The following is a 12642-nucleotide window of genomic DNA, read 5'->3' on the forward strand; positions in this document are numbered from 1 at the left end:
AATGCCTTTATAGGAGGTACTTTGAAGCCAGTATCTCATAGACCCTGTCATCAGCTCACTTCTGCTCTCTGCCCTCCCTCCTTACCTGATTGATACATTTTGAAAAAGCTAAAACTTTGCTGCTGCCCTTCCTCTCCTTATTAGGACAGATTCATGGAAGAGGGGAATCCTGTCTTCCATAACAGATGGAGTAATGGGAATTGAAAGGAACAAGCTTTTTTCTTTTTTGAGAAAACTAGAACTTTTACAGCTCAGCATATTTGGACAAGTCTTGACAGGAATCCAGCTACATTGTAGCTTAACTAGATTTCTGAGTGCACCTGCTAACCTAACCACCACATATACCTTTTTATAACTTGAAAATCGCCTTTAAAACCACAAAAGCACAAAGCACTGTAGTGCTTGTAACACTCTTCCATATTATTGTAGGTAACTAAATGACCATGGAATCTGGAGCAGAGAACCAGCAGAGTGGAGATGCAGCTGTAACAGAAGCTGAAAGCCAGCAAATGACAGTGCAAGCCCAGCCACAGATTGCCACATTAGCCCAGGTATAAAAACATGGAGAGATTCCAAGTTGTCTCTTCTAAAAGGAATATGTTTTAAATACAAGAGAACTTAGTTTTTATTAGAGGTATACATAGAATGAGTGGTAACATTCTTAGAATATCAAAATTCCTATTTATTATCAGCCTAATTTTAGAAATGACAGTATTCAGTAACATAGAAAAATGTATTGCTAGATACTAACACACTATTTGTAGTAGTGACATGATTCAGGATAATTACATTTAAACTGATGGGAAGATGGTCTCTTAAACGAACAAAACAATATGATAACTGGGTGGGTATTTTTTTCATATCATATAGATTTATTTGGGGGCATGGGGACACACAATCTGAAAGGCTAAATTGAGATGTGCTTAAACGAAAAAGAACAAATAATTGACACACAAGTAAATATCAAGGATGATAGTTTTTGTCCCTGTATTTCTTGAAGTATGATTCATAGTTCTTTCATTTTGTCTTTGTCTTAAACATTCTAAGATTATATTCTCATCTTTATTTTTTGTTCTTACGTATTTTTCCTCAAATGTTTTATTAACATTTATTGGCATTATGTTATATATGAGTGAGAAAAGTGGTTAATATAAAAACCAAATAGCGAATAAATAACCTGCTAGGTAAGAAGAGTGGGATGTGGAGCTTCTGCTTCCCAGAGAGTTTAAAAGCTCTCCAAATAGAGTCATGAGCAAGAATGGATCTTGGGAAATGGAGGACTAATCACATATGGTCACCACACTGAGCTAAAATACGGGTCAAATACTAGGTCTCTAGCAGGAATACTAGGGCCGAATACTAGGTCTGCTGGTGGTCAGAAGCAGTGGGATGTTTTGTGTTTTCTCCTAAGATCACCAGGGCCCACCTCCAGCTCTGAGGAGTAAGGCAAAGCAGAACATATTTAGGGATGAAGTGAACGTACTCAAGATGAAGCAGGTGCAGGAACAAAGGTGAAAGCATCAGGGCCTCTTTAGTGCACGTCAAGGCAAATGTGGACAGATACGAATCGGGACTCATCCAAGCACTCAGCCCTCTGGTAAAAAGAAGATACAGCACCAGCAGGGATTTTGGTGATGACAATCCTCAACGTACCTCTCTCTCGGGACACCATTCTGGTCTGGTTGCCCTCCACGTCTGCTGTGTCATGTCATTCTGGAGGTTGCCTTCCTACTGTCTTTCTCTTGTGGAGTTTTATTTCCAGTGGTTCCTTCAGCAAGTTTGACTGGGTAAAGAATTCTTGGTAAAATGTTTTTCAAATTTTTTAAGGCACAGTCAATTTCTAGTATTGATGTTTAAAACACTAAACCCATTTCTTTGTATCTCTTGTTATCTTGTAAAAATCTCTGTTCACCTTGCTTCACCATTTCATTATCAAGGCCTTGAAGTGTTACCATCCATTGTGCAGTAGTATTCAGTGGGCCCTTCTTTTTTTTTTTTTTAAGTGGAAACTTGGGTCTTCAATTCTGGGCAATTTCCTTAAGTTATTTCATTGATGATTTTTTTCTCTCCCTCTTCTTTCTCTTTTATCTCTTGGATTCTTGTGATCCAGATGTTAATACCTCTAGGACTGTTTCTCTAATTTTCTCTCCTGTTTTCAGTCTGTCTTTTTGCTCTGCCCTCAGAGATTTCTTCAACTTCACATTTCACCCCATCTTTCGGAGTTTATTTCTCCTATCTTGTTTCCAAGAGTTCCTTTTGTTTCTGAACAATCCTTTTGTATTTTAATAGTATCCTGTTTGTTTTAGGCTTCCCTGGTGGCTCAGACAGTAAAGAATCTGCCTGCAGTGCAGGAGATCGGGTTTAATCCTTGGGTCTGGAAGATACCCAGGAGAAGGAAATGGCTACCCACTCCGTATTCTTGCTTGGAGAATTCTATGGACAGAGTAGCCTGGTGGACTACAGTCCATGGGATCGCAGAGTCAGACATGACAGAGCGACTGACACTTTCACTTTTTTTTTTTAAATGTTTCATGCAGGCAGTATTTTCCCTTATAATATTAAGTTTTAAGTTTTCTTCTCTACATAGATTTTCTTCTGTATACAGTTTTCCTCTTCTATCTTTTTGGTCACCATCTTTCATATTAGAAGCTTTCCTCAGATATTTGATAGCTTGTGGTTGTTGGCCTGCATTTAAAAGTAGGTGACCAAAAACCTACATTGGACGTTGTGTGTATACGTGTGGGGCCTGACGTCTGTGAGTTGTGAGCTTCGTGGTAGGGTGGCATCCCAGTGTCATTATGCTAAGTCTTTCTTCTTAACTGTGTTGGTCAGGTTCCCCAGAGAAAAGCTTGACTATCTCCTGCATATAAGTAAAGACCTGTGAGCCAGCCAGCGGAAGGAGACTAGAGTGTAGCACCTCACCTCAGCAATGCCTGGTGTCAAGCAGTCAAGAAATCCTCTATCAGAAAATAAACCAATGTTTCTCTGTCCTTATAGGGGAGATGAGTGTCCATTCACAGCGAGTGAGGAGGGGATCTACTTGGTTTTCAAAGAGCCTCCAGTCAGCCTTCCTTATCTTCAGCCCCTCCTTTCACTCTACCTTCTAGGGGGCCTTAGATTCTGAGCCTCTTAAGGACCTTGTGGCACAAATCAAGCTGTCCCTGCCTCCACCTCATGAGCTGGCCGTCTGAGGTCTTCCAAGTTCGTTAGCATTCACACACCTATTTCCAGCCTCCAAAACTCTTTACTGTTACTTCCTTTCCCATTCTTCTCTGCTGGTGTGATGATGCCTGTAAAAACAAAATCAGTTTCATGAAGCTTAATTGGAAATTCGGGAAGGAACAAAATTACATGCACATGTTCAGTGAGCATATGATCGCTGATAAGTGGAATGACATGACACTTGAATTTTAGAAGTGGTGTCTGTTCACTTTTGTAAGTTTTGTTGTTCTTTCTAATACCTAATTACAGCGGGGGTTTTTTTCACTTGCTCATCCAGGTCCTTAACATATACATTTTGACATAATTTCTCAGAATTCTGATAACCTATTTTTGTTGTCTAGTAGTAAACTAGAGATTTATAATAAAATTGTCAAGACCGTTGTGATTTGACCATTGAATGTAAAAAAACAAATTCAGCCTAACTAGTGAAGGAGGAAAATCAATCTTAAATAATAATGAAATGTCTTATTTTACTTTTGAAATTTACAAGTATTTCTTTTAAAGTGGAAAAAACATGTTGGTTTTGACTATAAGAATGTTAATTTTTATGGAGCGTTTTAAGTAAAGAGTTGGGTGAAAGGATGATTGCTGCAATATTGTTGTCAACTTTCTTATAACAGGCAAATTTGAAAACCTAAATAGACAGTAATAAGGAATTTATTAAATTATGTAATTTTTACCATTAGACAGTCATTAAAACCATGAAAGAATACTATTAATGGTATGAAGAGATATTTGGAATGGATTTGAAAGATTCTGTGATAGTGCTATAAAAATTGAGTGTGTATATATATATATATATATGCATCTTTAAAAACACGTATCTACAGCAAAAATATTAAATGATTAGCTCTGAGTGGTAGGAATATAAGTGATTTTTTTCTATATTGGTGTATCTGAATTTTCTAAATATACAATGAGAGGAACCATTATGTGAAATGATTAGCATAGAAAGAGGATTATTTGTTAAGTTAGCTTGTTCTATTTACCTTATAGAATACTCAGAGAAGAGGACATACTAATTGCTTCAAATATTAGAAGAGCTTTCCATTGATATGAGATATTCTGAATAATTTACAGTTTTGGTTCTCCAACCTTGGTGTCAGGGAACATGTCCTTGGGTCCTCAGAGGTTGTGACTAATTTATAAACAGGCACCCTATGTAACTCTAGTGGAGGTAATCCGTGGATCACATTTTGAGAACCAGGTAAAACTTAAGTAAGATTTATAGTGGCCAGGAAAAAAAGTGATTGATAAGGAAGGACTTCCTCACTGTCCAGAGGGGAAGCTCATGACTTTAGCCTCTGCCTTTAGTAGGTATCTTCCCCCCAAGCTTTATAGTCAAATATTTAACTACCTTGTAAACATCTCTGCAAATTCAGATGTCATATCAATTCCATCGTTTTCCACCACTACCCCAGCCACCCATAAGCTGCTGCTTGTGTTCTCTGTTTGGCATAGTTTACCCATTTCACCCACATGTGAACTATGTGGGTCGTCTTTGCTTTCTCTCTCACTTCCTTCCATCAGTCTTTCTTAAATCCCTTTCTGGTCTGCCTCCTGAATTGTCATTAAATCACTTATATTATTTCCATCCCTAATACACCTAGTGCCTAATTGCTGGCCTTCACTTTTACTACTATATATAGACTTTCTCAGTTGGTCTCACCTCTACTTTTTTCTTCCTCTGAAATAAGTATCTTTTACCCTACCACTAAAGTAAAGTGATCTATCTAAAATGCAAGCCTCACTATGGTATTCAGGAGTTGAAAAGCCATTCAGTGTTTTTTCCTATCTCATGATAAAATGCAGATTATTTAGTGTAACTTGTATAAGATTTCATGACTAGCCCATCTGGCCCCTGCCTGATACTCACCTCTCCACACTTCCTCCCTCCTATAGTAACACACTTACATGTTCCAGTGTTAGTAACTGCTGGTCATCCCCCTCTGCCATGTACAGGCATTGCTATCCTCCCTGCTTTTGCCAGTGTCACCCTCTGCGTGAAGTTCTGTGCCTCCCCTCTGCACCTCATAAGAACATGCCTTACTCATTCTTTTTTTTTTTTTTAACTAATATGCTTTGTTTCAAATTAACATACTTCCCTGGTAGCCTCTCCTCCTCTTGCTTTGGGCTGGATCGCTCTCCTCAGTGTGTCCATTTTTCTCTTTGCAGACTTCATTACTTCATTGAATTATATTTATTTGTGGCCTTTTCCCCATTCCTTCATACACATGCCTCAGTAATTTCTATAAGGGCAAAAACCTATGTCTGTCTCATTTCTGTAGTTTCAATTCTAGCATTGTTCTGGCACACATATCCCCAGAAGGTGAGTTCAGTCACTCAGTTGAATGAATCATGGACTGAGTCAACCTCATGGACTGAGTTGACCTCATGGACTGTAGCACACCAGCCTCCCTGTCCATCACCAACTCCCAGAGCTTGCTCAAGGCATGTCCATCAAGTCGATGATGCCATCCAACCATCTCATCCTCTGTTGTCCCCTCTCCTACCTTCAGTCTTTCCCAGCATCAGGGTCTTTTCCAGTGAATCAGTTCATCACATCAGGAGGCCAGAGTATTGGGGCTTCAGCTTCAGCATCAGTCCTTCCAATGAATATTCAGGACTGATTTCTTTTAGTTAGGACTGACTAGTTGGATCTCCTTGCAGTCCAAGGAAAGAGTATGATCACATGAGCTTCATTAAATTCCCAAATTTATTACCAAAAGGACAAATAAAATTGCTACCCTCAAACACATTCAAGTGCAGGAACCGTAAATACTCTACAATCTGATAGATATGTATGACTTCAGAGCCCTTTTAACCTGGGTATTGACTTATTAAGATTGCCGCCTTTGTGCCTCAGGAGAAAACTGGTTTCTCAGATTCTCTCAATTCTGCCCCCTTATCTCTTCAAGAGGAAGATAAATCCTTAAAATATCAACTGTTACCAGTTCAGTGCTGGGAGGAGATAGAAATTTTCAGTTTGTACTTCCTCATGAATGAAAGGCATACTTGTAATAAGTTTATAAGATAAAAATATGCTTTATACTGTAAGATGTGTATTTGTTTTCGACTTAGTAGCTAAGCTTCACCCAAGTTTGGGAACAATTATACTTTAGAACATGGCTTAATTTAACACATGATATTCTGAAGAATTTTACATTCCTTCAAAGCTAGCTTATCTCTTGACCTTGGGTAAGTTGCTTAATCTCTTGGAGCACTTAATGTTTCTGTCTCTCGGTGGGGAGAGAATATGGGGATAACTCTTATTCTAACTCAGTCTGATTTCTTCAAAGAGCAAATGAGAAATTGAATATGAAAGCAGGTGGGAAACTTTAAAGCACCGTACAAATAAAGTGGTATTTAGTGTTCAAAAAAGTCTGTTACATATTTTGATATTACATTAGAACAGTTTTTTTATTTTTGTCATTTAGGAGGAGTTTAAAAGTGGGGGGCATGGGAAGTATTTGTAGCGTTTGGTTTTTTGTTTTGTTTTGTTTTTTCAAAAAGAATATTAAGTTTAATGTTAGTTCCTTTCACACCACTGGAATACTTAACCTAGCAGAAGGGTCATCCTTTTGCTGCTAAAAAGTTGCTTCATATTAAACATGAGTACGCCCAAGGAGGTATCTGTGATGGTAATTTTTTTCCATGTTCAACACCATAGGTATCTATGCCAGCAGCTCACGCAACATCATCTGCTCCCACCGTAACTTTAGTACAGCTGCCCAATGGGCAGACAGTTCAAGTCCATGGAGTTATTCAGGCGGCCCAGCCATCAGTTATTCAGTCTCCACAAGTCCAGACAGTTCAGGTATGTGTATAAAAAGTTCTGCATCTACTTTCATAACTGTCGTTTATAGCCATATTTCTCTTCCTTTCATTATGAAAATAGGAACATGTCTAGTGTAGAGTTGTATAGTAATTATGGAGTGCGCTGCATCTGTATAGTCACCTTAAGTATAGGAACATATATACACAAGAACAGACATAATAAAAAACTGTTTCTTAAACTGGAGGAAAAAAAGAATTGATTGGGAAAAGTCATAAAGTTTACGGGATAAAGTGGAAATGTTGGGAGAGACTATAAGGGTACCTCAGGGAAATAAGATGCAAAATAATAACTTTGTAATTATTTTCTAAACATGCAATTGGAAAAAACAACCCTTGTCAAAAATTAATAACCTTACCTAAGGTATTATTTGAATTTTAGAGAAAAACAACTATGTTTAGGAGTCTTAAGTTAGAGTATATATAACTTCGAAAGGATACCTTCAGAAAGTGTGCCTTAAGAATCAGGGACTTTTCCATGCATGTTATCTTATTCTTTGGAGAGATTGTTCCTTTAATTTGGCTCCAAGGGGAATAAAGGCATGTAAACATCTACTTAACTGTAGGGAACCTAGGACAGTATACATCTTTGCAATGAGCTTATTGGGGAAGAAAAGAAAAAAAGACTTGAACGTTCATTCAAGTAGGCCATAACCCCAGCCTCCCATTTCATATTTTTTGCTTCACAGTCTTCCTGTAAGGACTTAAAAAGACTTTTCTCCGGAACTCAGGTGAGTCCTAGGTCCTATTTTTAGAAAGGAAGGTGAGAAATTATTCTTTATATCTTTGCCCCTTCTCTCTAAACATGGAACTCAAGGTTTGAATAAAAATCTTAGGTATCTTCTAAGTCTAGGCCAAACTCGTTACCTATCCAGCCCTTAATCTGTTACTTAGTTTCCCTATTTACATCCTTCTCCCATCCTCCAAAGGGTAGTCTGGCATTACTTCAGCTCTTTGAGAGAAAGGAGGCAATCTCCAGAGGTAACCAGTTTATAATCAGGGGTAATTGCTAAAATATTCTTCACTGAGGTGAACCAGAATATCTTTCTAAAAGTATTACCTAGTGGTCCCAATTTTATCCTCAGAAATAACTTAAGCAAATTTAACTCCTTTTTCTATTGGACTGCTTCCTTTTCCCTATCTCCCACGTCCTTCCCATTAAAAATATGTCCAGACCAAGTAAATGCCTGTTTTTCTTCAGCCGTTTATAATTGGCATTGCTTTATTTCCTCTTCACCATCCATGTCGTCATCTTGTGGGTGAGAGCTGTTTTCTTTCTTTTCCCCTTGAGTACAGTAGCCAGATTGATTGATACTTGTAGAGGGGAGAAGTCCCTTTTTGTCTTCTATTAGTGTCATCAATGGCACCCCACTCCAGTACTCTTGCCTGGAAAATCCCATGGACGGAGGAGCCTGGTAGGCTACAGTCCATGGGGTCACGAAGAGTTGGACACGACTGAGCGACTTCCCTTTCACTTTTCACTTTCATGCATTGGAGAAGGAAATGGCAACCCACTCCAGTGTTCTTGCCTGGAGAATCCCAGGGATGGGGGACCCTGGTGGGCTGCCGTCTGTGGGGTCACACAGAGTTGGACACGACTGAAGTGACTTAGCAACAGCAGCAGTAGCAGTAGTGTCATCAAAGGATATAATAGATGTTAACTCACCTCTACTTCATTTGATCTCTGTGCTTTCATTTGCTTGGAATTTAGGGCAGGGGTAGAAGGAGAAAGGAGAATGAATGTTTTTATATAAGTAAAATCATCAAGTTGTAATATTGAAAAGGAATTTGTTGTTACTAAATAGATGGTATAGTCCAGGTAAAGACTGAAGAATTTGATATTTCTATAGAACCACACTGACTGAACAGTAGTCTCCTATCTTTTGTCTCAGTTTTTATTTCACTGAATGCTGCCTAACTTTTATTCATATGATGTATGCCATTATTAATTGCCTGCTCGTATCTTCCTCTTGATAATAGTGGAAAGAATCTGACCTCCTAGTCAGGAGACCTAGATTCCAGATCTCATTAACCTTTACTTTTTCTTTTTCACTTACGATAGGAGGTCTTTCTATGAAGAACACACAAAAATTACCACAAAATTTGCTAACATTATAAACATTGGTTTTAATAAATGATGTTTAATTGTTGATTATAGTCTTAGTTTTAATCTTTACTTTGTGTTAAGAATAATAATAATGACCATTAACTTGTAGAAATGTGTGAGCTGTGCTTACAATTAGAAACCTGAATTCTACAAACAGAAACACAAACAGTATTTTTAGTTTAAAGGCCCTAAACCATGAAGAAGCTATTAAACTTCAGTGGTCATTTCAGCTGGTGAACAGTGATTAGAATTAATCATTAGAGAATGGTTTATAACAGAAGAGGTGATCAAACAAGGAGAGAACTGATTTCCTCAACCTTCTTGATGGAAGAATATTAGTATTCTAGAATAGCATTTCTGAAACATATAAGGTACATTTCTCTTGATGTGAGAATAAGATACTAAGATTTCTGTTTATCTTTTTTCATCTCAAGGATTAGAAACTAAGCTTTACTAATATTTCATATTCATCAGTGCCCTAACTTATCCCTTATGTATATGTGTAAGTCAGATCTCACAGATTATGTAAAAATTGCCACAAAAATAATGGGAGTTACACAAATGTATAGAAGTTAACAGTATCATCCTCACTTACCATTTATTAATTTTGGATGCATTTTTAATACATGTAGTTAAAACATTTCATAGGATTTATGGATTATGTTACCTTAAATTATTACATTTCATTCCTTCAATGAATTTTTATTGATCACATGCTGTGTGCCAGTCACTGTTCTAGGTGCTGTGAAAGACAGCAGTGAGCAAATAATACTTCTCTATTCTCATGAAGATCACATTTGAGCGAAGAGAGACAATGAAAAAATAAAATATGTCAGGTGAGGATAAGTGCTGGGAAGATAATTAAAGCAGGGGAAAGGGATAGAGAATAATGTGGAGGGAAGGGTATTTTATTTTATGTAGAGTGGTCAGGGAACACAGAGCAGAAAACTAGAAAGCAGTGAAGGAGGCTAAGCCATACAAACAATAAAAGCTAGTCCAGAGGCCCAAACATGAAAGTATGCTTTACATATCAAAGAATAGCAAGAGGACATGGCCTGAATAGAGTGAGCAAGAGGGATTGTGGCTGGCACTGAAGTTTTTGATACTGCCTTTACAATACTTTATAATGTGATGGGAACAACAATAAAAATCTTTTGTGTAAGATATCCAGTTGTTATCATATAGCAAATATTTGAGTTGCTGAACAAACATAAGGATGTTACTTGTTTGTTTTTACATATGACAAGTATTCCAGAGTTGCTGATCTTCATAATGATGGCAAGCAAGAGATAACCTATAAAGGATATGTTAACTAACAGATATTTTTGAGGAAAAAAAAAAAAAAAGACATTATTTTCAACTATCCTTTCTGAGAGAAGGTAACATTTTAACAGTGTATGAGAATACCTGCATTTTGAAAGGAAATCATGCTTTGGACATAATATTTTGAATATAGAAGTTTGAAAATGTTCCCATACTTTTTTTTTCACTGAAAACAGAATAAATTTGTCACCTAGAAATTCAAATGTATATACTTTTAAAACTCTGGAAATAGAGTTTTCCAGACTATTCAGAAGTGTTCTTGAGTTTCAGTAGGTGTTGAACTTACTTGTTAAAATATAAAAGCTTCTATTAGCATGTAATAACTGACCAAGAGTCAGGGAGATGAAAATATACTAGTAAATCTCATCAAAAGTTTAAGCAATTGATAGATGAAAGTGAAAAAAAAATGATTGTTTTACTTAGTAAGCCTGGCCACAAAGCACTTACTGCTATATCCACATGTCATGAACCCCTTTTTTCAGCAGTTGCAGATGTCAGATCACATTTCAGAAAGTCCAGGCTTAGAATCAGATTTTTGAGTCACTGTTATAAAATATTAAATGGTTTCTTAATGAACCATATTAAAGCACATCACTCTTGTTGGTATGAAATATTAAGAAATTTACAAGTGTATTTTAATACATCCTGAGTCTTTAAAAATTAATTTGTTTTATGATAAGATAATACTTAAAACTTGCAAATAAATGTGTGTGCTTATATTGAATTTTCTTATTTATAAGGGAGATCTGCAGATCAGCACATTTTGGAGATTACTGTTCTAGACTTATATTAAACTCCTTGATCCAGTGAATAAACAACTATACCTAAACCTGAGCCTGAACTGTACTCCAGGAAAGTGCTTAAGTTTTTGGGGGACCATGTATAGTTTGAGAAAATATCTAATACAGCCATTTAAAAAATTTTGTGCTAGTCACTGTATATTTTATTTTGACATTTCAGGTAACATCAAAGTTTTTTTCCTTCTTATAAACAGGAGGTTTGGGTTTTTAACAAACTTTGTTTTAACAAATAAAGAGAGTATTGAGAAATACAGATCTAAGACTTCACAGGTTCAGTGATGGGTTTGGCTTTTTAAAAATTTCTTGACCTATAAGTGGCCGTGATTAAAGTCCTATTTAAGGAACTCAGGAAGGGATTAATAATAGAGGCAGGAGGAGGTGAAGACCAGAGGAAGGGGATCTGTCATTGGAATGTGGTGATAGTCTTTGATACTTACAAGTGGGATATAGTTTTTCATGTTATTTTTAAAATAACCTATTAAATATGTGTTGAACTGTTATTAAAAAGGATTTTAATGGTACTTAATGGTCTTAGACATGAGGGTTTAGCAGTTTGGAGGGGTTGGTTTTTTTTGTTTGGTTTTGGTTTGGCGGGGTATGGTGTTGGGGGTTGGGGGGAGTTTTGTTTGTTTTTTGGTAGGTAGTCCATAGGAATTGGCTTCATATTCATAATTCTAAGTTCTCTCTGGATAGTACTCCACCAAAGAGGAAATACTACATTCATTAAGTAGTATTGAATAGTTCTGAATTCCCTTTACATTTAAAAAATTGCAGTACATATCACTTATATGTGGAATCTTAAAAATACAACAAACTAGTGAATATATTAAAAAAAGAAACAGACTCACAGATACAGAGAACAAACTAGTGGTTACCTGTGGGTATAGGGATGAGGAAAGTGGCAATATGGAGTAGGGGACTAAGAGGTATAAAATAAGCTATAAGAATTTATTGTGCAACACAGGGAATATAGCCAATATTTTATAACTGTAAATGGAATATCACCTTTAAAAATTGTGACTCACTATACTGTATACTTATAAATTACATTGTACAGCAGTCATACTTCAATTTTTTTTTAAATTGCAGTCATAGAGTATAAGTTAGTTCCTTTTGTGTGAATTGACAAGTTGTTTCAGGTAAGAGGAATGGGAGACTTCGTTCTACTGGGAGCAATAGATGCATTGAGTTTTGGGGAAAAAAATAAAGGCCATATATTTAAAAAGCAGTGTTAATTAGTTTCATTTCAAAATTGTCCTATGTGTAGTTTATGTAGCATGTTTTAAAGTTGTTATTTTAATGACTTTTGACTTGGAAGAGTATGCTTACGTCATTATATATCCTTGAAAGAAGGTT

At 36.6% G+C, this 12642-nt stretch overlaps 2 protein-coding genes across 17 annotated transcripts in view; one reads left to right on the plus strand and one right to left on the minus strand.

Annotated features, from left to right (window-relative positions):
- The window catches only part of CREB1 (cAMP responsive element binding protein 1), a 55666-nt gene that overhangs the window by 18217 nt on the left and 24807 nt on the right, over positions 1–12642 (plus strand). For 6 of the 15 annotated variants that reach the window (XR_009599415.1, XR_009599414.1, XR_009599412.1 and 3 more), the window contains exons 2-4: positions 430–551; positions 6893–7039; positions 7746–7787. Coding sequence is in view for 6 of the 15 variants with exons in the window: in XM_015093513.4 (XP_014948999.1) it covers positions 438–551; positions 6893–7039; positions 7746–7787 (303 nt within the window). In the remaining 9 variants the exon portion in view is untranslated. The remainder of the gene's footprint in view (positions 1–429; positions 552–6892; positions 7040–7745; positions 7788–12642) is intronic. The other 9 variants (XR_009599416.1, XR_009599417.1, XR_009599418.1 and 6 more) reach the window with 3 other exon arrangements.
- The window catches only part of METTL21A (methyltransferase 21A, HSPA lysine), a 55008-nt gene continuing 42973 nt past the window's right edge, over positions 608–12642 (minus strand). For both annotated transcript variants that reach the window (XM_060410308.1, XM_015093514.4), the window contains exon 4: positions 608–3290. In XM_060410308.1, the coding sequence (XP_060266291.1) occupies positions 3214–3290 (77 nt within the window). In that variant the 3' untranslated portion in view covers positions 608–3213. The remainder of the gene's footprint in view (positions 3291–12642) is intronic.

Source organism: Ovis aries, chromosome 2 (assembly GCF_016772045.2).
Source record: "Ovis aries strain OAR_USU_Benz2616 breed Rambouillet chromosome 2, ARS-UI_Ramb_v3.0, whole genome shotgun sequence".
In the NCBI taxonomy this organism is placed as follows: domain Eukaryota; kingdom Metazoa; phylum Chordata; class Mammalia; order Artiodactyla; family Bovidae; genus Ovis; species Ovis aries.